The sequence below is a fragment of the Abramis brama genome (genome assembly GCF_963993115.1).
Source record: "Abramis brama genome assembly, chromosome: 8".
Classification (NCBI taxonomy): Eukaryota; Metazoa; Chordata; class Actinopteri; order Cypriniformes; family Leuciscidae; genus Abramis; species Abramis brama.
This window is the reverse complement of record NC_139970.1, coordinates 9,306,393-9,332,556: the sequence shown is the minus strand read 5'-3', so window position 1 is coordinate 9,332,556 and position 26,164 is coordinate 9,306,393. Positions and strand designations below refer to the sequence as shown.

Genomic DNA, 26,164 nt, shown 5'->3' with positions numbered 1-26,164 from the left:
GTTATTTACTGGCTTTATTCCTTGCTTGTGATTACTTTAATTACTGTGAAGTTTATAGTATTTGTCGTATTTCCGAACCCTGCCGATATATGATGATTACTCAGCGTTTTCTCAGAGACATGGAGAATTCGCGATCCTCATTATATGCGCTTCACGCGACATCTAGCGGTTAATTTCGGTAGTGCAGTACAAACCCTGATAACTGTATTGGATGTAGAATATGTATATTATTATTATGTATGAATACTGTAATTACTTATTGTAATGCTATTCATTTGTTTATTTCAGACCACACATATATACTAATACAAAGTAAAGATGAGAAGATTCTGAATCCTGTGATGTGTTTTGATTGACACCCTGAGGCGAGCACAATCACCTAATCAGCACATTAGTTAAAAACTCCTTTACAATTGATTTAAAAATTGTAAGACATGTTTTGTGTGAGAAAGCTTTATAAACACGGGTCTAAATATTATAATATTCACCATATATCTAGCAACATTTCAACTGCAATGTGAAGTTTATGCAACAATAACAAACTAATAAGTAACATTTTCTTACCTTACATCTTTCTTGTCTTCAAATCGCGTTCTTCTTCTTCTGAGGTAAATCCAATGTAAGCTCACGGCGCGTCTTTCAAACTCGACAAAAAGCAGAGACTTGTGAAGTTTTTTGGTGCTTTGTTTTTGAGGTAATGAGCGCGTTCGCGTTCCATGTGAAAATTTGCATGTGAATCTCTTTTGTGCGCGTGGGCGTGGTCAAATTAAAAATGAGCAAGCGTTTGAATCTTGTTGGTTTTATACAAATTACTTAAACAGAGAATATTTGTTTTCAGTTTGAATCCGATCATTTAAAAGTACACACTTAAATGTTTATAAAGGTATATGGCTCATAAATGTGTGACAAGTATTCGCTGAGTTTTGTTTCAGTTTATAGACGTGCTCAAGAAAAAAAAGTTCACCGCGACGGGGAGGCAGAAAGCACACCGTTTATTTTCTTTATTTTACAAAAGCACAATATTGATTTGATTGTAAGTGGACACATACAAAAGTAGAAATATAACAGATTCTTTTTTCATATTTCTTTTTTCTGTATGACCATAAATGACGGAGAAATTTAAGTTTATTGCGCTACTATGTGAAGAAAATCCATCGTCTTGGTTACTAACATAACCTCGGTTCTCTCTAGATGAGGGAACAAATGTTGCGTAAGCTATCTTACGCTACGGGAAAATCGATCGGTTGCAGCAGTTGCCACAGAGCGACCAATAGGCGCGCAAACTGCCTCGCCTAGGTCTGCTCTGTGCAGCAAATGCGTTTTAAATTAATACAAAATTAAGGATAATTTTTGGCTTCAGTATTCTCGAGAAAAGGGATTTTCCGTAGCGTAAGCTTGCTTACGCAACACTCGTTCCCTCATCTAGAGAAAACCGAGGTTACGTTAGTAACCGAGACGTTCATACAGACAGTTCTCAATATGCTACTGTAGGCTGTTGTCTGAATGGGACATTTCTAGACTCACTCCTGTAAGTAATTGAGGGTTTTTAATTCATTCAAAAATTCAACTGTGATTACCACTCAGAATTTTTTTTTTTTTTTACATATTTTATTTTACACATGGAGGAATAATACAGATGTTTCGGCTCTCAGACATCTTCAGTGAATACACAGTGTGATCTTTTCAAACATGTTAATCACATCCACCGACAAACTATATAAAACCATTACATTTATACAAGACATAAGTTTACACCAAACACATCAATGAGAAGCTTAACATTCCTGCAATCAAAAAATTAAAGGATTAAGTTTTTCATTTCTTGCCACAATCACCTTTGTCTGGCACACTGGGGGACTAAAGATTTTTGTATTATGTACTTTTCATAAACTGCTTAAGGGTTGGGTAATATGAACAAAATATTAAATCCCATCATATATCTATTTTATATTATATATATATATATATATATATATACACATGTTAGCAGTAATAAACATCATCAATTAGTAAATAGGCTTGTTAGTATTGTTAGTATACCAAAATGTTATATTTGATTGATTTGTTTATTTAAGTGTCAAACACCATGGTGCCCAGCCCTCATGGGCTTATTAGACACTACAGTAATAAATCATACAAAATTTGTTTACATGTTATAAATTGTACAAAACCTTACATATTTATAATCACAGCATAAATGAACAACCCAACAACTACATGTAGGCAATATAGTATATTAAATATACAATTTAATTTAATACAATAACTGTCACATGATCTATACTTTAAAGCAAATCTCAAATGCTTGATAGTTTATATTTTCTTCACACATAAACCATGCACTAAAAATCATTCTGCTCTAAAATATTAAATTTGGACAAAGTGTCAACATTGTAAAACTCTGTAAAGCTGCTTGGAAAAACACTATACAAACAAATTGACACAGCTATTATGATTACAATGCATGTAAATGACTTCAGAGTTGTTTGGTGTCTTTATTCACTTCCACAGCTCCAGGTAAAGATGTTGCTTTTGCAGTTTTCTCCTCTAGTCCCGGAAACAAGGGTCTTAGAAATGGAGAGACGAGAGATAAATCATGACAGAGAAATATGAACAAGCTGACCTGTAGGATAGCATCAACATTTAGTATGCAATGTTCAAATGAAATTGTATAAATCATAAGAAAACTTTTGTGTTACTGGCTCGTGTCATATTACTGTTCTAATTTTTTTTTTATTGGTGCTTTCTTAGTGTTAATCTCAGTCTTAACTTACTTTCAAAAAGTCTCCATGGAAAAGCCCTGGTGATTCAGAATAATCTCCACCTCCTGGTTGCAGTCAAACAAACCTTTATAATCTGTGCATTTTTGAGATGGTTTATTGCATATGTACCTTCATAATCAGAAAGCACAAAGCACAGCATCAGTACAGATTCTTTAACAAACCTGATATTTGCTTTTAATTATTGTTATAACAATAATTTGTGTGAGAAACAGATCAACATTTAAGTTATTGAATTGTTAATGAACTATGAGAACTTAATTTATGAGTAACAATTAACAAACTTTTGATTTATTCCTTACAAAAAGGTATTATGTGACTTCAGAAAACATGGAATATAGAAAAGTCGTTATTTTATGGTGTTTTTGTCTCCTTTTTAAAGCTTGTAAGCTGTACTCTCCGTGAAATTGCATGAAAAATCGATATAATGATAAACCAATACAAACCCGTAAAGTGTCATCATACAACTTGGTCTTGTGTTTGAGCTCTGCAAGATCTTGATTCCTTCCTCCAGTAATAAGCCAGCATTTACACTAGATGTGGAAACACATTATACAGATAAAATGATTAAGATTGATAATGCCATTCTTCACATCTGCTTATTACACATTCATTTAAACAATTCCATAACAGTTTAAATGGATGAAGGCCATGAACTACAGATGGGCGGTTTCATTTGCTTTGTAAGGTTATCTGATATAGCAAGAGCATTGCAAAATTGCTAAACTGCCAAGATAAATAAATAAATAAAATAATAATAATAATAATATAAAATACAATAGTTCCTTTGTTTACTAAACCATTTTGTGTTTCTAAGGTTTTCAATTCCTCAAAGGTGCGTGACTGTGTGACCAGTGTCATAATGTTTTAAAAGGCTAGTTCACTAAAAAAATTAAACTCTACCATGTCATTCATAACCTGTGTGTTTTTTTTTCTTCTGCAGAACACAGAAGAAGATATTTTGAATAATGCTGGTAATAAAACAGTTTTGGTTCATTGCATTTCTTGTCCAAACAATGGAAGTCCATGGGATCTGAAACTGTGTTACACAAGCATTCTTTAAAATAACTTCTGTTGTGTTCCTCAGAGGAAAACAGGTTTGGAACAACATGAGGGTGAGTAAATGATGACAGAATTTTCCTTTTTGGGTGGACTATCCCTTTGAATATTACATACTTGGTTCTTATCAACAGACAAATTCATATAGAAACAGGACAGAGGTGATTCCAGATGTTTCTCACGTGAGTTCGGTTAGACTGGGGCAGTTCTGGGTCATCTTGAGGATCCAAACAGACAACATCTCAGTTAGACACTTCACGCTCATTTCCATCTTTTTCAGGTTAGAGAAGGAACAGAGAAATGACAGTAATGCTTCTGAATCCCTTTGCTGAATTATCTGAAAAAATCTGGTCCAGTCGATGTTGAATATCTCTGAGTGTGGAAAGTTGAGACTGAATGATTTCAAATCCGGATGGTGAAGTAGGAAAATCTCTATACAGATACTATTAAAAAAAAAAGAATGAAAAAAATATTCAAGTTGTTATTGTGTCTATGAGTCAATAATTCTTTGCTTAGAATATCTTTTTGTGAATTTTTTTTTTTTTTTTTTTTAATTATGATTAATTGGTGGTTTGCTGGGCACCAGCCAATATTTGCATCATTAGCAATAGTCAAAAAATATTTACACAAAGATTGTACCTTATTAGGGGCCAAGCCCCGAAGGGGCAAGGCACCTATTGTATCTGTTAGTTCTCTTACGAGAGGTTCTCTCGTATTGCGTAAGTAGCTTACGCTGCGGGAAAGTCTTCTTTCTCGAGATACTGAAGCCAAAAATTATCCTTAATTTTTAATAATCTTGTCAACGCAGTGCGGCAGCATGCAGACCTAGGGCAGGCTTACTAGCGTGCCCATTGGCTGCCCTGCGGCAACTGCAGCAGCCTATCGCTGAGCCCTTGGCGTGACGTCACGACCAATGAGCGCACTTCATGCGTCACAGCCCGCTAAAAGGGGTGTGGCTTAGCGTATATATAGGGCTCAGAGGCTGCTTCACTGATGTCTGTCTCTTTTCATTTCAGCCCTGCAGCCCTGGCTGGCAGCCGAATGGTATCACACAGGAGTGAATATGGGGGTGATTTCACACCGGAAAGTTGTCTCGACAGACGCTTCCAACCTAGGTTGGGGAGCGCTCTTCGAAGGCAGACCGGTCTATGGCCGCTGGTCAGACCAGGAGAATCTCCTACACATAAACTGTTTAGAGATGCTTGCGGTCGAGAAAGCGCTCAAACACTTCCTCCCATTTCTCCTAGGTCACCATGTTCTAGTCCGCACGGACAATACATCGGTAGTGGCCTATGTGAATCGCCAGGGCGGTGTCAGATCAAAGACGCTCTGCACCCTAGCGGAACGCCTCCTCGTGTGGGCTCAGCACTCTCTGCGCTCGCTGAGAGCCGCGCATGTGCCTGGCCACCTGAACGAGGGCCCCGACAGACTGTCCAGGGACAACGTTCCCCCTGGGGAGTGGTCTCTACACCCCCAAACAGTCCAGTCACTGTGGCGCCGTTTCGGCAAAGCAGAAGTCGACTGTCACAGGGTAAGCCTGTGACTATGCATGGACTGAACACGCACACACACACGCACATTTCATACATACATCGGCGTCATGTTAACACGGTCTGTTTGCCGGCACTGACAATCATGTATACACGGACTTGTGTAAAATTTGATGGTATTGTATGTTTAAAGGTGGTTGTGTTGTATTATGTCCTGTATGTTAGTATTACCTGGTTTACGTGAGTTATATGGGGAATCAGTGGTTGTAACATCAGTGTATATAACATGATAGGATTGTTGTCTTATGTACAGAAATAAATCACCTCACCATTATTATTTGGTTTATATGGTTTATTAAGTACAGTGTTAAGAGTAATACAAATATACATACGACATTTGATGAGTCATTTGCCAAACCTGTTAAGTTAAAAATCCGGTCTATTTATACATGGTGTTTGCGCCATCTTGGTAGTCCGTGTGTGTGACGTCACCGGGGGTTCCATCCGTCATAGCTGTGCAAAAGAAATGTTTTCTGAGTTATTTGTTTTATTTATTTGTGTGTACATAATGTGTGTGTTATGTGTGTATCTGCAGATATGAGTTGTTGTATGTATTATTGTTATTATTATATGTATATGTGATTTATGTGAAACATAATTACCTTTTCAAATGGTATGTCCCGGACCATGGGAGGAGTTAGGCCTATAAAAAAGGCTCCAGAAATTTAGTATGGAGATGGGAAGTGCTGTTTGTCATGCGGCTGCACGTAGAGGTCAGAGTTTGTTTTGTTAATATAATTTATTTTGATTATGTGTCTGGTGCAGTTTGTATTTAAGTTTTTTTTTGTTTTTGTGTTTTGTTTCCCAATTATTGAGTGACTTATCGTGTGGCAAATAAAAGGTATTCTTGAACCTGACCAATGGCTTCTGCTGTCACTTTGGGCCTCCATCCGCTACTGCTATCTTAACAGTTGGTGTCAGAAGTGAAGGAAACAAATAGCGGTAAAAGTGACAGTGAATCAAAATGCCACCGAAGACCAGGGGTCAGGTGACTACAGATGTGGAAACGGAAGAAGATCAAGGTGCAGTGGGTGGTGTTCCAGAGGAAAGTTTCAAACTTGCTGAGGTTTCAACCACCACAGGTGATGCAGCGGTGACAGCCCTGGCAGGGATGTTTCAGGCCTTCTTGCAGTACCAGAAGGAGAGGGACGAGAGGCAAGAGAGAGTCAGCTCGACGGGAGCAGCAGTACAAGGTCCTCAATCATCAGGTCACGCAGATGCAGATGGACGTGGAGCGTACTAGGCATAAAGCTACCTGTTTAGATCAGCCAGTTACACGAGTGCTGGATCATGTGCCTCCGTTGCCAAAGCTACAAGACAGTGATGATGTTGAACATTTTCTGACTACGTTCGAGAGACTGGCAGAGGTGTACAGGTGGCCAAGGGAGGACTGGGCTGTTCATCTGATTCCTTTGCTCACTGGAAAAGCGAGAAGTGCTTTTGTCGCCATGGCGCCTGCCTTTACCTCTGACTATGATAGGGTTAAAGAGGTAATTCTCAAGAAGTATGAGATTAGTCCAGAGACTTATAGACTGAGATTTCGTTCATTAAACACAGCCTTTGATGAGTCCCCGACGGAGTTGTACATCCGCTTAAAGGACTTGTTCTCAAAGTGGGTCCAGCTGGAGGTGAGCAGCAAGATAGAAGTGATGGAGACCTTGGTGTTGGAGCAGTATATGAAGGTGCTGTATCCAGAGGTGAGGACTTGGGTGAAGGAGAGAAACCCCAGCACTGGAGGAGAAGCAGCCGACCTGGTAGAATCCTATATAGCAGCGCGGAAAGGATCTTCTGGGACCTTTCGGTATTCTGGTATCTTTCCGGCAGCAAGAGGTAAGTCTGTGGGGCCAGGAGGTAGTTCGTTCTCTCAAAGTCAAGCCCAAATTTTGAAAACCACTCACCTGAAGCCCACACTACCGGTAGCTACACGCCAGACTTTGTCTAAAGATGATATAGTATGTTACAATTGTGCAGAGGTAGGGCATACTAGTCCACATTGCCCTTTGAGAAAACCTAAATCTGCCAGATTGTGTTATGTGCCCCAATCCAGTCCTAATGTAGTAGTTAAGCCAGATAAGGAACCCATCATTTCAGTGTTGTTGAATGGTAGGCCACTAACAGCGTTGGTAGACACAGGTTGTGTACGTACTCTAGTACAGTCACAGTATATAGCCAGAGAGTCATGGACTGAGGAGACTGTAACGGTTTGTTGTGTACATGGAGACAAGTCAGAATTGCCTACCGCTGAGGTTAACAATCAGCCATTTTTGATGAACGTAGGTGTTGCCACGAATCTGCCATATCCAGTGTTGCTAGGGACTGATATGCCCATATTAGCAGACTTGGTGCAGGAGACAGCTTGGTGTGGAGTAGTTACTCGAGCGCAGGCTCAAAAGTTTACCCAGGTGTCCCAATCCCAAGATTCTGTAGATAGAACCCTTCAGGAGATGCCATTTTTTATAGAGGAAAGTTTAGGTGAAGAAGGGTTGTCCGAGGAAGATAGATTGGACAGACGCAGAAAAAGGGTTGCAGACTTGATGGATAGCGCAGAACAGGCAAAGTATGAGTGGGAAGAACCTGTGATTGGTGAGCTAGATTTGGTCTTACCCAGTGAACTAGGGCAGCTTCAGAAAGAGGATGTCACCTTGTCTGCATGCTTTGAGAAAGTTGTTAAAGATGAGACTGTGAGTTCATTTTATGGCGAGAGGTTCCTGGTGAAACGGGGTCTTCTTTACAGACAAAGTGAAGAAGGCACACAGTTAGTGGTACCCAAAGCACAGCGCAGGAAGGTGTTAGAACTCAGCCATTCTATTCCCTGGGCAGGTCATATGGGCTTCATGAAAATGTTAATGAGAATTTCCAAACGATTTTATTGGCCCGGTATGTATAGCGAAGTGAAGGAATATTGCAAGACTTGTCCTGACTGTCAGTTGACAGTTGGCAGAACACCTGCAAAGGCACCTCTTATTCCGATACCTGCAGTTGATACACCTTTTGAAAGGATAGGGGTTGACATTGTCGGACCTGTAGAGAGAAGTCAAAAAGGGAACCGGTTTATTCTGGTAATTTGTGATTATGCAACCAGATACCCAGAGGCCTACCCCTTGAGAGAGGTCACTTCAAAACAGATTGCATCTGCACTTTTAAACATCTTCTCGCATGTAGGCATTCCTAAAGAAGTGTTAACTGACCAAGGTCCCAATTTCATGAGTCGCACTCTGCAGCAGGTCTATCAGTTACTGGGCATTAAGAGAGTTCGAACTACTCCATATCACCCCCAGACTGATGGTCTGGTAGAAAGATTTAATCAGACCTTAAAAGGCATGTTGAAGAAGTTTGTGTCTGAAACCGGAAAAGACTGGGACAAGTGGCTGCCTTACCTTTTGTTTGCTTACCGTGAAGTTCCCCAAGCATCCACTGGGTTTTCTCCTTTCGAATTACTTTTTGCTCACCAGGTCCGAGGTCCATTGGATGTGTTGAGAGACAGTTGGGAAGCTAGTGGCAAGCTACCCAAGCAAAACACCCTTTCTTACATCCTCAAAATGAGAGAGCAGTTACAGCTGGCATCTACCCGAGCACGAGAGAACTTGCAACAGGCACAAGTGAAGCAGAAGGCATGGTACGACCAGAAGGCCAGGTCCCGAACCTTTCAATCAGGAGAGCAAGTTTTATTGCTGCTACCGACATCAGAGAACAATCTGTTGGCCAAATGGCAAGGTCCTTACCAGGTGAGGAAGAAAGTTGGTCCTGTAACGTATGAAATCGAAATGCCATCTAGAAATAAACCTTTGCAAACTTTCCACGTCAATATGTTGAAGAAGTGGCACAGTCCGTCTTCACTGCCAGAACCAGCAGGGGCAGCCGTGAAAGAGCTCTTGGTGAGGGCAGTGCTGGAGGAGGATGAAGTAGAGGAGCAGTACTTACCTGTTCATCAAAGTGAGTGCCCTTTAAATCTGCAGCATTTGACAACTGAACAGAGAAATCAACTGCAAGAATGCATACCTGACCAACTGTTCCTGGACACACCTGGGAAAACAGACCTAGTACAACATTACATCTACTTGAAGGATTTGAAACCGATCCGACAACCAGTTTACCGAGTTCCAGAAAGGCTGTTGCCCATCATGAAGCAAGAATTGGAGATGATGCAGAAACTGGAGGTTATAGAACCATCATTCAGTGAGTGGAATAACCCCATCGTGTTAGTACCTAAGAAAGATGGGTCCCTGTTTGGACTTCAGGAAACTCAACTCGGTGAGCAAATTTGATCCTTATCCTATGCCCAGAGTGGACGATTTGATTGAGAAACTTGGTAGTGCAAAGTATCTTACAACTCTTGATCTGTGCAAAGGCTATTGGCAAGTGCCCTTAAGTCCAGATAGCAAGGAACTTACAGCATTCAAGACACCGTTTGGGCACTATCAATTCTGGGTCCTTCCTTTTGGGCTGCATGGGGCACCTGCGACCTTTCAGAGGATGATTGATCAGATCCTTCGGGGAACTGAGAATTTCGCAGCAGCATATTTGGATGACATTATTATTTATAGTAGGACATGGCAGGGTCATCTGGAACATCTCAAGGAAGTGTTAACCCGAATAAAGAATGCTGGACTTACCATTCGCTCAGACAAGTGCACTATAGCTAAGACGGAGACCTGCTACCTTGGTCATGTGCTGGGGCATGGAATCATACGACCTCAGGTTGGGAAGGTTGAGGCCATTAAACAGGCTGAGCGGCCTGTAACAAAGAAACAGTTGCGATCCTTCCTTGGCCTGGTGGGGTGGTATAGACGCTTCATCCCAAACTTCTCTGCGAGGGCCGTAGCCCTTACTGAGCTGACAAAAAAGAACAAACCTAACAAGCTTAATTGGATGACAGATTGTGACCGTGCTTTCGTGGATTTGAAGGATGCTTTGTGCAAAGAGTCAGTGTTGCAAAGTCCAGATTTGAACAACCCTTTACAGTTCAGACCAATGCTTCACAATTTGGCCTTGGGGCTGTACTTTTACAGGGAGAGCAGGGGCACTTGAGACCCATTGCTTTTATCAGCAGAAAACTCCTTCCACAAGAAACACGGTATTCAACCGTAGAGAAGGAGTGCCTAGCTGTCAAATGGGCCTTAGACTCTTTCAGGTATTACCTCATGGGTAGGAAGTTTAAGTTGGAGACTGATCATCGGGCACTGGTTTGGCTTGGCCGAATGAAGGACACGAATGCCCGTATAACACGGTGGTTCTTGGCTGTGCAGCCATTCGATTTTGAAGTTTTGTATCGGACTGGCTCTGAGAACTGCACGGCAGATTTCCTCTCCAGGACACCACGAGTGGTGTCTAGGGAAGGGGAGGAAATGTCACAGGGTAAGCCTGTGACTATGCATGGACTGAACACGCACACACACACGCACATTTCATACATACATCGGCGTCATGTTAACACGGTCTGTTTGCCGGCACTGACAATCATGTATACACGGACTTGTGTAAAATTTGATGGTATTGTATGTTTAAAGGTGTGTTGTGTTGTATTATGTCCTGTATGTTAGTATTATCTGGTTTACGTGAGTTATATGGGGAATCAGTGGTTGTAACATCAGTGTATATAACATGATAGGATTGTTGTCTTATGTACAGAAATAAATCACCTCACCATTATTATTTGGTTTATATGGTTTATTAAGTACAGTGTTAAGAGTGATACAAATATACTTACGACATTTGACGAGGTCATTTGCCAAACCTGTTCAGTTAAAAATCCGGTCTATTTATACATGGTGTTTGCGCCATCTTGGTAGTCCGTGTGTGTGACGTCACCGGGGGTTTCATCCGTCATAGCTGTGCAAAAGAAATGTTTTCTGAGTTATTTGTTTTATTTATTTGTGTGTACATAATGTGTGTGTTATGTGTGTATCTGCAGATATGAGTTGTTGTATGTATTATTGTTATTATTATATGTATATGTGATTTATGTGAAACATAATTACCTTTTCAAATGGTATGTCCCGGACCATGGGAGGAGTTAGGCCTATAAAAAGGCTCCAGAAATTTAGTATGGAGATGGGAAGTGCTGTTTGTGTCGTGCGGCTGCACGTACAGGTCAGAGTTTGTTTTGTTAATATAATTTATTTTGATTATGTGTCTGGTGCAGTTTGTATTTAAGTTTTTTTTGTTTTTGTGTTTTGTTTCCCAATTATTGAGTGACTTATCGTGTGGCAAATAAAAGGTATTCTTGAACCTGACCAACGGCTTCTGCTGTCACTTTGGGCCTCCATCCGCTACTGCTATCTTAACATCAACCTTTTTGCGTCAAAAGACAACGCTCACTGCCCAGAGTTCTTTACGAAGAACGAGGACGTGCTGGCCCAGACCTGGCCCAGCGGCCCGCTATATGCTTTTCCCCCGGTCTCTCTGCTGCCTCAGGTCATCAGGAGAGTCAGGGAAGCGCGCCACACAGTGCTCCTCATAGCCCCATACTGGGAGAACCAAGCTTGGTTCCCGGAACTAATACAGCTGGCAGACACAGTCCCCTGGCCGATACCGGTGAGGAGAGACCTTCTCTCTCAAGCCCGCGGCTCGATCTGGCATCCCCATCCAGAGCGCTGGTCTCTGCATGCGTGGAGCCTCAATGGTTACCCGTTGATCTGCCAAGAGGGGTTATGAACACGATCATACAATCTAGAGCCCCCTCTACGAGGCGGCTCTACACGTCAAAATGGTCTGTGTTTAGCAAATGGTGCACTGCCAAGGGGCTCGATCCACAGACGTGTGGGGTATCGCAAGTATTGTGTTTCCTTCAGGAGCTGCTGGACGCGGGCAGGTCCCCCTCCACGCTCAAAGTTTATGTTGCGGCCATTTCAGCTTTCACTGTCTCAGAGCTGGGCCGCGCATTAGGAAGGAACGAGTTCGTCACCCGCTTCCTTAGAGGAGCCAGGAGGATGAACCCCCCGCGACCCCCCTCGGTTCCTATGTGGGATCTTTCACTGGTCTTGGGGGCCCTGAAAGCGCATCCCTTTGAACCCTTGGAAACTGTGGATATGAAATACCTCACGCTCAAAACCGTTTTTCTGAAGCTCTGTCTTCAGTCAAACGAGTGGGAGAGAGTCACGTGGTGAGGTACCAGGGAATGGCCGCGCCGTAGCAAAGCTCCGAACCCCGTCAACCTAATACTGGTTTTAAACAACTGAATATCCCCCAAACAACACGTTACTGAACGGTGATAACTTCTTAAGTCACTAATCTTGATATCAATGTAAAACATATCCATGGGGTCCAAGAAGAAGAGTGTACAAACTCGTTTGCCTACAGTTATGGTGGGTGATGCTAACGTTAGCTCTGCAACAGCTAGCAATACTAACGCTAACCAAGAAGAAACTCTGAAGATGGACATAAGCGTTCTGTTTGCCGAAATGACTAAAATGGGAGCTATTTTGAATGGTGTTGCAGCAGATGTATCTTTTATCAAGTCAGACATGACGGAATTAAAAAACGCTGTGACTGTGACCCAAATACGGATGAGCGAGGCCGAGGGGCGCATTTCGGATGTGGAAGACAAGGTGGAAAGCATGGCTGCAGACAACGGCAAATGTTCTAAACAACTCAAGCAACTCTGGGCTCGTGTTGACGACCAGGAAAATAGAAGTCGCAGGAAGAATATTCGGCTTATTGGTGTGAAAGAAGGCATGGAAAAAGGTGGCAATATGAGTGATTTTGTGAAGAAGATACTCGCTGATGGCCTCGGGCTGCGTGGAGACGAGTTTGAAATTGAAAGATGCCACCGTAGTTTGAGACCTCGCCCGGACCCTGGGCAGCCCCCTCGGATTATTCTTGTGAGATTTCTTCGTTACTCTGCACGACAGAAAGTTCTGGCTGCCGCAAAACAGAAGAAAGGCATAATATGGGAGAACTGTCGCATGTCGTTTTATGAGGACATGACTGCCAAGCGCGCTGCGCAAAGGAAGCTATTCTCCCCGGTAATGAAAACGCTGTGGCAACATCAGGTGAAGCACACACTTGCACATCCAGCAACACTACGATTTACATGGAAAGATGAGCGGAAGAGCTTTGAAGACGTTGCGGAGGCAGAGAAATTTATACGTGACAACATTCAAGACGAGATGGAGTGATCGTTCAACAGATTTAACTACATATGGGGGAGAGTTGATAAGTTCTTTCAGAAGACGGGGGCGGGATCGCTGGGGCATCGCCTGGACAGCCAGAGGAGCGGAGATCGCTGTTTGTTGGACCCACACGGACCAGAGATAACTTTAGCTTTGCCTAGAGGGCATTTGCACTGTCATGTTCGTTTTTAGGTGCTAAAGGTGCAAAATATTTCATGAAGCATTTGAATATGGATCACTTCCTGACAGTTTTAATCAGGCAGTAATATCTCTAATTCCAAAAGGCGACAAAGATTCAACTGACCCAGCCAATTATAGACCAATAAGTTTAATAAATGTCGATTGTAAAATATTATCCAAAGTGTTAGCAACAAGGTTAGAGGTTGTACTGCCACAAATTATTCATAATGACCAGGTAGGTTTTATCAAGAACAGATCTGCATCAGATAACATGAGAAGATTATTGCATCTCTTATGTATGAATAGAAACAATGCAAATCCTGTGTTAGCTATATCTCTGGATGCCCAGAAAGCTTTCGACAGGGTAGAGTGGAGTTTTTTGTTTACCGCCATGGCGAAATTCGGTCTAGGTGAAAAATTTAAGAGATGGATTAGAACCTTGTATTCGGGACCAAAGGCAGCTGTGTTTACAAATGGGGTACTTTCTCCATTCTTCAATATTTCCAGATCAACCCGCCAAGGGTGTAGTTTAAGTCCACTGTTATTCACTATCTTTTTAGAGCCATTGGCTATTCAAATTAGAGAAAACTCAAGAATTAAAGGTGTATTTGCTGGGGGCAGGGAACACAAATTGTTTTTGAACGCAGATGACATTTTAGTATTAAGTCAAGACCCCACTAACTCTATTACAACCTTACTTGAAGTTATTGATAACTATTCGTTGTTCTCTGGGTACAAAATTAATTGGCATAAGTCTGAGGCGATGCCAGTCTCACAAGCTTGCACTCATAGTTTATTAACTGGTTTAAATTTTAGGTGGTTGGGTAAAGGAATGAAATATCTTGGAATTGAATTGAACCCAAATATTGATGATATTATGGCTGACAATATGGGAAAAATGCTCAACAAATTTAAGACTAACTTGGATAAATGGAGTAAGTTAAATTTAACATTATGGGGGAAAGTAAACACAGTGAAAATGGTCATAGCCCCTCTTATCAATTATTATACTGGAATGTTGCCTATGTGTATACCACGGCCAATACTAATAAGTTACAATAACATGATAAAACACTTTATTTGGAATGGTGGTAAACCTCGTATTAATATTAATCGGCTTTGCCAACCAAGAAAACAATGGGGGTTGGCCCTGCCCAATATAGAACATTACAGTATTTCTTTTGAAATGTCTAGACTGGCCAAACATTGGGCAGGGAAAAACAACCTGGACTGGATTTTAATAGAACGAGAGCTTGCCTCTCCGTTCACACCAATAGATATTTTATCACAAAAGTCAAATAATGGGAATAAAATGCAAAATCCTATCTTGAACTTTTCTAAAATGGTGTGGTTGGAGGTACATAAAAAATACAAGCTTGTTACATATGTGCAAAAATACGCCCCCTTGTGGCATAACCCAAAAATTAAAATTAATAAACAGACTATTCACTGGGCACAATGGCTAAGAAAAGGTATTAGAACTAGGGCTGTAGTCAAGACCACCTTTGTCGAGTCCAAGACAAGTCCAAGACCAGGACTAGTCGAGTCCAAGTCAAGACCGAGTCCAAAGAGGTTCGAGTCCGAGTCAAGACCGAGTCCAAAAAGGTTCGAGTCCGAGTCAAGACCGAGTCCAGGACAGGAAAAAAAAAGCAGTCTGCTAAAAAAATATAGGCTAGCCTATATAAATTAAATCATGAAATAATGAATAATTTTAATTTTATTTAAAATAATTGACTAATTCAAAGAACAACAAAAAAATAATAATTATATAGGCCTAAAGGAGCACACACATAAGTTTCGACTGTCTGATCAGCCTTACATTCTGTTCCTGTCAATCATACACGCGATGGCAACCAATTAAACTGCATGAGGGAGGGCCGAGCCAACTCGCAGACACACACACACACACACACACACACACACACAAGAGATGCGGATAAACCGCGGATCGGGCGGATGACGTGACGAAAAATAATATTTTAGCCTACCACTCATGGAATAGGCAAAGAAAGAAAGGTAAGAAAAAAAGTCGGAAAACTTTGCCCATTAATTAGATGTGCAAGGCAAGCAGGCTAGTGTTCGGGGTGTTATGGATAATTAAAAATGTGATATTCACGTTGCACTAGCGGTGGACTTTCAGCGAGTTTATTTAAACATTTATTTTTTATAGAGCCGTTTATGAGTCAAAAGAGCCGGCTCTTTCAGTGAGCTGAGTGAAACGAGCCGGCTCACGAAAAAGAGCCGAAATCCCTATAGTTATTAGGTGGCCAGTGTTTCACTTTCCCTCCAATAATATTTTGTTTTAATATCGCGGCGACGTATGTGTGATTACTGGGAACATAATAAAGACACCTGGACTCGGTCGAGACCAAAAGCCATATTTGGCAAGACCAGTGGCCGAGACCGAGACAAGTCCGAGTCCGAATGCCAGCGAGTCCGAGACAAGTCCGAGACCATAGAAAAGCGGTCTCGAGTCCGGACTCGAGTCCAAGACCGGACTCGAGTACTACAGCCCTAATTAGAACAATAGGTGATCTAATGGAGGGAGATATATTTATGTCATATGATGATGTCAAAAGGAAATTTAACTTGGAGGGTCCTGACCACTTTTGGAAGTATTTACAAATCAGAGATTGTTTGAAAGGAAGTGTTAAGTTATTAAATGGGAAAAATCCTATAGAGACCTTTCTGCTACTACCTCCACTACTGTGCAAAGCCTCAAAATGGTATAATATTTGCCCCTGGATTAAAAATAAGACAAATAAAAGTCTGAAAGTAATATGGGAAAGAGATTTAGGATGTACAATGGATGATGATACATGGGATTCAATTCTGTCAAATAGTGGATTGCACATTAGAGAAGCTAGGGGCAAGTTTATTCAATACAAAATCCTTAATAGATATTATTATACTCCTTCTAGGCTTTATAAAATGGGTATTGGTAGAGACGATCTATGTTGGAAATGCCAAATAGCTAAAGGTACTTTGAAGCATGCCCTTTGGGAATGTCCGGTGATTTCTGCTTTTTGGAGCAGTGTTTTAGGTTACATGCAGGGTTGGTTACCCTGTAATCTGCCCAATTCACGTAGACTGTGTTTTCTCGGAGATAAATGAGAAGTGCCAATGTTAAATAAACATACTTTTAGAGTGTTAAATACTGCTTTGGTAACATGTTCCCGACTCATTTTGAAATTTTGGAAGGACTCTCATGCCCCAACACTTAGAATGTGGAAAGAAAGAATGACTGAAAATGCAGCGTGCGAAAAGATGTTGGGAAGACTATACTGTATGAATGAAACCATGAAGGAACAATGGGACAATTTCTGCACCTACATGTCTACAATGTAACTTTGACATCAGCGGTTTATAGAGATTTACATTGAACCTCACTGTTTTATGTTTTTTGTTTGTTTTTATTTTATATATATATATATATATATATATATATATATATATATATATATATATTATTTATTTATTTATTTATTTTTCTCTTAGTTATAAAATACAAAAACTCAATAAATATTTGAATTATAACAAAAAAAAACGAGTGGGAGACCTTCACGCGTTATCTATTAACGCCGTGTGCCTCGAGTTCGGACCTTATGACTCTAAAGTTATTCTCAGACCGAGGCATGGTTACGTTCCCAAAATTTTGGGCACTCCCTTCAGAGCGCAGGTCATTTCCCTCTCAGCCCTGCCAACCCCTGGCAGCGAGGCCGATAGTAATCTCCTCTGCCCGGTCAGGGCACTGAGAAACTACATCACACGCTCCGGCGCTTTCAGGCGCTCGGAGCAGCTTTTTGTTTCGTTTGGAGGGTGCACCAAGGGTCTCGCCGCCTCGAAACACAGCCTGTCCAGATGGATAGATTTTATCGCAACTGCTTATGCGTCTAAAGACCTGCAGTGCCCACTGGGCATTCGAGCTCACTCCACCAGAGGCATGGCCTCATCGTGGGCGTGGTCCAGCGAGATTTCCATTCATGACATTTGTGCAGCGGCAGGCTGGGCCTCCCTCTCCACATTTGTTAGGTTTTATAACCTGGAAGTGCCCGCCTTGCAGGCGAATGTTTTATCAGTCGAAGTCTCGTGTAGACCGGCCCACTATCAGTGTGCGGGCTACATTGCTGGATTTAGCTCTACTGGTTGAGCTGCACTGTGCAGGGAATTGTCAGTTTGGACCGGCTGTGCCGCTCCGTGCTCCCTAATATGTGCTGTGTACTGCGCTAGCCTTCGTTTGGCCGCCCGGCTCCCTGTTATCATATTCCCCGGGCTCTCCCTGGGACTCATTCAGTGGATGCTGGGCGCACGGCGTTGACAAGGGAGTTCCAGCAGCGTAAGCTACTTACGCAATACGAGAGAACCTCTCGTAAGAGAACGTATCAGTTACTAAACGTAACCTCTGTTCTCTCTAGAAGAGGGAGCAAGTATTGCGTAACCCGCCGTGCTCGCGCCACAAGCTCACTCGCTTCAGCGACAGAAACCAGTGAAGCAGCCTCTGAGCCCTGTTTATATACGCTAAGCCACACCCCTTTTAGCGGGCTGTGACGCATGAAGAGCGCCAAGCGCGCTCATTGGTCGTGACGTCACGCCAAGGGCTCAGCGATAGGCTGCTGCAGTTGCCGCAGGGCAGCCAATGGGCACGCTAGTAAGCCTGCCCTAGGTCTGCATGCTGCCGCACTGCGTTGACAAGATTATTAAAAATTAAGGATAATTTTTGGCTTCAGTATCTCGAGAAAGAAGACTTTCCCGCAGCGTAAGCTACTTACGCAATACTCGTTCCCTTTTCTAGAGAGAACAGAGGTTACGTTTAGTAACCGATACGTTTTCTTATTATTATTATTCTTCCGCCAATGGAAGTCTATGGCAGCCCTATGAACCGTACATAGGAAAATGATGAAATTTGGCAAAATTGTAGATATGACCATGAATAGTAATTGGACCAATTTTGGAGTCTGCAGGACCAACTCTATAGCGCCACCACCAGTTCAAAAATTCAACATTGAAACGGCTGTAACTTTTGAACCCTTTGATCCACAGAAATGAGTCATAGTACACCAGATTGCTCTCATCATGTTGATCACAAACAATATCATACATTAAGACTCCGCCCATTACAGTAGTAGCCATTTTGAAAAGTACAGTATTCCGTTTTTTCGCTACACCTCCTTCAAAATTGGTCCAAAATTGTCCATTGTCCAACATTTGCTCAAATGATCTTCGGGCCGAGCCGCATAAAAGTACTGTCCCCGATTTTTTTTTATTCATCTCTGATCAAAAGTTATGACGTCGCAAAGTTAACAAGGTCGACCTAAAATTGGTTCAGCGGCTGTATCTCGGCCGAAATTTGATCAATCGAAACAAAAATTGGTACACTTCATCTGAAGCATGATCTGAGGTTCCATGCCAAAGTTGGGAACAGCGCCACCTACGGGTCATGAGATATGAAAAATTTATATTTTGGACAATAACTTTTGAACAGTTTGTCAGAAAATCATAAATGTGGTATCTATGGATTCCTTGGGTCATGCCGAATCCGTGGACATCGATTTTGCCATGATGGGATGTACCACGTGTCCGCCATTTTGAATTTTGACATAATTTGCAACATCTTTTAAACTATTTGAAATTTCTTCACCAAATTTGGTATGGATCATCATTAGCATGGCCCGAAGGTACCTGAGAAATTTGATCACAGCGCCACCTAGTGTTCCAGAGATATCATTGTTTTTTGAAAAAACGCTTATAACTTTTGCTAATATTGCTTGAAATTTGATTTCTTTATGTCAATATATTCCTTGGCTTATGCTGATTTCAACGATAACTCATATGTTATTTTTCAACAATGTGACTGGCCGCCATATTGGACCGAATGTAAAACAGTTTTTTCACTACTCCTCCTTCAAAATTTGTCCAAAATTGTCCAAAATTTGCTCAAATGATCTTCGGACCGAGCCGCATAGAAGTACTGTCTCCGATTTTTTTGCTATACTGGAAAAAAAAAAGTTATGATGTCGCAAATGTAACAAGGTCGACCCAAAATTGGTTCAGAGGCTGTAACTTGTGAACAGTTTGTCACAAAATCATAAAATTGGTGTCTATCGATTCCTTGCGTCATGTCGAATCCGAGGATATCTATTTTGCCAGGATTGGATGTACCACGTCATAAGCCATAAGCTACATTAGCATGAAGCTAGCTTAGCATGCTAATCCGGTTAACTTGCTTTTGTGTGCTCATTCTTACACTGAAGCCTCTGCAGCTTTGGAATTCACGTCCTCTGAGTGGCGCAAGTTGCTAAACCACGTGTCATGAATCCAGAACCATTCTGGTCGTGGGTTCGAGTCCTGTGTGGGACAACTTGTGTATAAAGTTGTCATTTAAATTCCTTCCGGCTCTGCACTGCTGTTGGTGCTTAAATGCTTGCTGTGCTTGATGTACATTTACATGTATATTCAATTTCTGATCTTTTTGTTCTTCTGGCTCCGCACTGCAGTTGGTGCTTAAATGCTTGCTGCGCTGCTGTGCTTACAGTACTTGCTGTGCTTGATGTACATTTACATGTACATTTAATTTCTGATGTTTTGTTCTTCAGGCTCCGCACTGCTCTTGGTGCTTAAATGCTTGCTGCACTGCTGTACTTGGTCTGCTTGCTGTGCCTTGCAGGGCTTGGCCCCGTATTGCTGCTTGCAGCTATATTTTTTAAACTGTTTTGGGTGACCAATTTAGATGCATTATTATATTAGAATTATAATTTATTAGATTGCGGAGACCAAGTATGCCAGATAAACGGGAGAACAAGATGATGATATAATGGGTTATACAAAACATATTAATCATAGAATTATTTCTGGTTATCATGAGAAAAAAACTATTTAATGAATAGAAAAAATTCACTTGTTCTTCACCTGGACGGCTCTTCGTCGATTGACAGATCAAGTTTGTGGACAGCATAATCAAAATACTTTACTGGAAAGGTTTCTACACGAACACTGCAAATCAAAGCACAGAAAAAATATACATGAACCTTAAAGTCAAACAAAAGCAGATTAAAGGATGATAGTACGTGTGCATAAAACACACCAAACGTATAAAATATATTTTAAAACATTACTGCTGTGAGCTCAGGGTCTGTCCTCTCACGAGAGCGTAGATCAGTTCACCGAGATCAGAGTCTGATGGATCTTCTATACCCAAGCTTCAAAATCAAATCCAGAACATCACTGTACAGACTAATTAAGTTTACCTTGCAACAGCAAATTAGAGATTAGATATTAATTACATCCACCAAATATCTGTTTTAGACCAACGCATTTACCTTGCTTCTTTAAACTTGTGAAGTTCAGGCAAAATCATAGACAAATCTTCTGATGTTAAAAACAAACTAGAGATTTCTTCAATGCTCTGACAGCACTGAGAGCAGTACAGCAGGGCACAGACGTCTGTTCTTCTGAGGGAATAACAACATAGTTTAATCTTTTCCCAGGATTCTACTGCTTCTTTCACAAAGTCTTCTTCATGAAGTTCATAGAGACAGTGAAGAACAAAACATACTGCTTCCGAATTCAAGGAACAACCTTTAACCTTTTCCAAAATCCATTCTTTCAGATGAGCCTGTGTTTTTGGATGAATGAACAGACCATGTTTTTTAAGTGTGAGTCTCACTTCCTTATTCAACAAACCAAATGCAAATTGCACCACAGCTGCTAAACGTTGTTTTGAGAAACTATCCATTAAAAGTGACCTTGTAAGTTTCCTCAGGGACTCTTCTTCATCAAGAAGGACATAGTACAGAGCAGTGAAGAACTCCTGAAAGCTGAGATGCATGAAACTGAACATTGTCTCCTGGTAGATTCTTCTCTTAAACAGGAACTTGCACAAGAATGGATTTCCAGCAGGGTCTGAAATGGTTTCATTCACACTTTTCTCATCCAGCAGGACTTGCTGTTCCTGCATCCCTCTCTCTGCCAGCTGACCCAGACTCCTCAGCAGGGTCGGGACGGACTGACTCAAACCCTGGCAGTGATGCTCCAGAAGAGTGCACACAAAGTCCATGTAGATGGAGCTGGTGGTTTCCAGTCCGCTTGTCTTATTTGCACCATATTTGAAACGCTCATGGATAGTTGTGCAGATGATCCAGCAGACGACAGGGATTGAGCAGGCAGTGATGAGGGTTTCATTTGCCTTCACATATGTATAAGCCTCCCTGAAAAGTTCCTCATTTTGAAAAAACTTCTGGAAGTACTCCTCCACCCCCTTTTCTGAAAATCCCACAATCTCAGAGAAACGCTGAGGTCCTTTGAGCAGATTACTGAGTGTGTCTGTAGCTGTAGATCTGGAGGAGACCAGCAGGAAAGACTCTGGCAGGATTCGACCCCTCAGCAGGGCACAAAGAGTGTCCACAGGTGGGGCTTTCTGAAGCAGATCAGTGTGTGCTGACGTGTCATTAATGTCCTGTGTGAGTTTCAGCTCATCAAATCCATCAATGACCAAAAGCACCTTCTCTGGCGACTGCTGTAAAATCTGTGAGATCTCATCTGATGTTAAACTACAACTGCAGCTCAAGATCTCCACCAAACTCTTCTCGCCAGGAATGCGATTTATTTCTTTACACTTTAAGTGGAACACAATATCAAACCGCCCTTTGTAGAGGTCACCAGATGCCCAGTCCATCATGATCTTCTGCACAGTGAAAGATTTCCCATTTCCAGAATTTCCCTGCAGTATCACAGAACTAGGACTGTTCCCGTGGTCATCTGGGTCGAACACAGAGCTGAGATGGACAGAGTCTCCACTGCTCCTGGAGCTGAGGACCTGCTGGAAGCTCTCTCCACTGGAGCTGATCTCTTCTTCTCGCTCTATTCGATCTCTATGTTTCCGAAGGATCAGAGGTTGTGTGAAGCGCTCAGACAGCAGCACATGTTCACCAGGCAGTGAGTTATATTCAGTCACATACTGATACTCGCTGCAGATCTGCTTCATATATTTGTGAATCACTGAGCTGATTTCTGTAGAAAAGGTCAATGTTCAAAGAGTTAGTTTTTTTTTCTTTTTCTGATTCTAATACAGTAAGAAATTCCAGAGCAGACAAATACCAACTAAATTACGAGGTTGATGGAGTGCAATATTTAAAACATATTATTATAAAACTCATCAGTCACCTGAGGAATGTGTTTTTTCAGAGTGTGTGTGATGTCCTGTGGAGCCTGTAGAACATTAGACACACTTGATACATTAATTGATTTATTAATTGATATACTGATTAAGGCATTTCACATACATTTTCAAACATTTTACATCAATCTATCTCGCTGTCTATCTGTCAGTCTGTCTATTGCTGAAGAAATGTATTAGACCACCACCCAATGTAAGGTTTGTGCCTCAACTGCCCTAAATTAACAGTATTGGTGAATCACATTTTTTGAGAAGGGAAAAAATATGTAGAGACTGCACATCATTGAAAACACTAAAAGTACTCATAAAGTCTATCCATAAGTGGAAATTAGATATTTTTGCATTTTGTAGAGCAATTTTCTACTTCCGGTTTGAAAAGCAAAGACACTCAGACTCTCAGCTGATCCAAGTCTACCTTTAGGAATACAACGCCTATCACTGTATTCATATATCAGCTCCTCCAGTATTATCAGCAGTATTGCGTTTATCAGGAGCAAATTACCCTCCTCCATCCCCAGCTCCACCTCTCATCAGTCAGGATTTGGGATTCTGATTCCCCTTTGAATCAGACTGTTTACCCTAAAGGGGGTTATTGCTGCTCTCCCTGCTCTTATCCATAGTAAAATTCGGTCCAATGTTCCTGTGGCATCTGTCGTTGCTATGCAACCATGCATGCACTCTCCACAACGACAAAGGCCCTGTCCCAAATGGCGCACTTCATGAGGACTTTCGGTCTCGTGGACTTAAATTGCGCGTACTCGCTGAGTCTACGAGTCCGTAGGCCGTCCCATTCATGAAGTGTGCTCAGCAGCGCCCCCTTTGTACCCTTGAAGCGGTCTTCCGCGAAGCCCGCATAGATGCAGGCTCCACACACTTTAACTACCCAGGAATCCTTGCGAAAGGCCAATCAGACAACGGATGGGAGGAGATTTCGCTCACAGACAATTGTTGACATGGCTGAGAAGAAAATATTATTAGTTTTTATGACCTAAATATTCATTTTACCAGTTACCAACAGTTTATTACAAACATTATGGTCATCGACCAGTGGTTGATGTCTCAAACATAATAATAGTGCATTAAATAATACAATCACATTATGATTCATTGAATAAATAGAACCGAATGTCAGGGCTTTACTGAGTCATATAAACACAGTATGAATATTGAAACCTGTAAATTCATCTGAAACTCATACACATTTTCATTATGTGTTAAAATTGTAATCTTAGTTCAAATGGAACATTATGTATTATTATGTACAGCTACATCATTTAAATAAGCATGATGTATCTATTGTCTAAAGCCCAGGTGGCATGCGCAATATCAAAATACAGAACTGTAAAATTAGGCTGTGTAGTTGACATGGAGATAAGACGTTGGAGCGCAAAAAATGTTATTTCTCCTGTCCAACAACAACCAGACCGTTATTTCCGGTGTAACGATCGAGTCTGTCCCAAAAATACCTCAATGCGCCCTCGTGGACTTGCGCCAAGGGTCCTATAGGTCTGCACTACATGACGTCACCAAAGTGTGGACTCTGAGGAAGTCCACAAGTCCGGAGTGTGCCATTTGGGACAGGGCCAAAGAAGTTGTTGTCATAGATATACATAATAAAGGCTAGATGTCTTATGGCGGAGTCTCTAACGTCATCACCGGTGGCCATCTTGTCACAGGCAAGCTTTCTGGCGGGCTCTGTGGTACCTGATGTAAGGTGAGTGATCTGCACGAACACAAATACTCTTTATCTCGCTGAAATCTTTTGTCTAAATTACAATCTTTGTGAATGTGGTTGTAGTTATTAGCTGGCTAATTACAAGAAGCTGTGAGCTTTGAGTGAGACCTAGTAGCAGCTAACGTTACAGTTTGGCGGCTACCCAGCAATTTTACATCAGTGGGAGAGGCAGAATTGCTCTTTCTTTTCAATATAACTTAAGTTGCACATGATTTCCAATCGGTTTGGTCTGTTAAAAACATCTTACATTATGATAGAGGAAATTGCTGGCTTTATAAGAGAAGATGCCAGACTTTTGTGTAGCCTACGGCTGCTCCAATCGCCGTAGTCTCAAAATGAGAGCCTGTGGGATCACCTTTCACCTGTAAGATATGACAGTATTATGGTTATATTTTTCTAAAGTCATATCAAGTGACCTAGAGGGCTGAAATGTGGTCAGTTCAGAGATGCTTGTTATCTGGCAGAAAGAAAAAACAATATTCTAGCCTCTATAACTCTGTGCCAGTACTTCACACAATTATTCTGATTGTTTCCTAAGACACTACAGGGTCTTAGCTTTCTGAAGAGGTCAGGCATTTGATGGTAGGCCAAAATAGGTGGGAACAGTGATCTCTGAAGTAGGCACAGTGCAATATCGGGGGGAAAAGCCTAGAAATGGCCCAACCCTGAAGAAGTTAAAATAAACATGTAATAATTCAAATTATTTTATTATAATAGTAATATTCACATTATAAAAGTGTGTATATATATATATATATATATCTCATGTTGCCATTCTGTACACTGAGTTTTAGTAGCCTATATATTGATTTAAAATTAAACAAATACCTTGTGCGTGTGTATATTCATTGCACCTATCTGTTCTGTTCAATGTTATTTTCATAAGGAAGTCATATTATAATTATTCATAAGTATGCAGTCTCATAACTACATCTCTGACGTATGTAGCATATGAGCAGGTCATTCATTCGTTGGTTCTGAATGAATGAATCATGGCTCGTTGAATCTAAACACAAATGCACATTCATTCTTAAAGGGTTAGTTCACCCAAAAATTTTAATTATGTCATTAATGACTCACCCTCATGTCATTCCAAGCCCGTAAGACCTCCGTTCATCTTCGGAACACAGTTTAAGATTTTTTAGATTTTGTTCGAGAGCTTTCTGTTCCTCCATTGAAAGTCAATGGATGGCATACTGTTCACGTCCAGAAAGGCAATACAAACATCATCAAAGTAGTCCATGTGATATCAGTGGCTCAATCTTAAATTTATCAAGCGACGAGAATACTTTTTGTGCGCAAAAAGTAAACAAAAATAACGACTTTATGCCACTATTCATTTCCTTTTCTCTGAGCCTCAAGCTATTTCACGTAGTGTAATAGCGTAGCGGGTCTGTGTTGTACGTCACACGCATCACACATGACCAGCGTCGGCCAATAGTGAGCCTACGTGTGACGTACAACACAGACTTTCAATGGAGGAACAGAAAGCTCTCGAACAAAATCTAAAATATATTAAACTGTGTTCCGAAGATGAACGGAGGTCTTACGGGCTTGGAACGACATGAGGGTGAGTC

The 26,164-nt window shown here is 41.4% G+C and overlaps 1 protein-coding gene across 1 annotated transcript in view; it reads right to left on the bottom strand.

Moving 5' to 3' along the window:
- Positions 1 to 2,072: 2,072 nt before the first annotated feature.
- Positions 2,073 to 26,164, bottom strand: part of LOC311088953 (NACHT, LRR and PYD domains-containing protein 1 homolog) — a 38,471-nt gene continuing 14,379 nt past the window's right edge. The window contains exons 4-11 of the mRNA XM_084123348.1: positions 22,840 to 22,884; positions 20,997 to 22,686; positions 20,793 to 20,876; positions 20,587 to 20,670; positions 4,022 to 4,282; positions 3,227 to 3,313; positions 2,775 to 2,891; positions 2,073 to 2,567 (exon numbers count right to left, since the gene is read on the bottom strand). Of these exons, the coding sequence (XP_083979474.1) occupies positions 2,777 to 2,891; positions 3,227 to 3,313; positions 4,022 to 4,282; positions 20,587 to 20,670; positions 20,793 to 20,876; positions 20,997 to 22,686; positions 22,840 to 22,884 (2,366 nt within the window). The 3' untranslated portion in view covers positions 2,073 to 2,567; positions 2,775 to 2,776. The remainder of the gene's footprint in view (positions 2,568 to 2,774; positions 2,892 to 3,226; positions 3,314 to 4,021; positions 4,283 to 20,586; positions 20,671 to 20,792; positions 20,877 to 20,996; positions 22,687 to 22,839; positions 22,885 to 26,164) is intronic.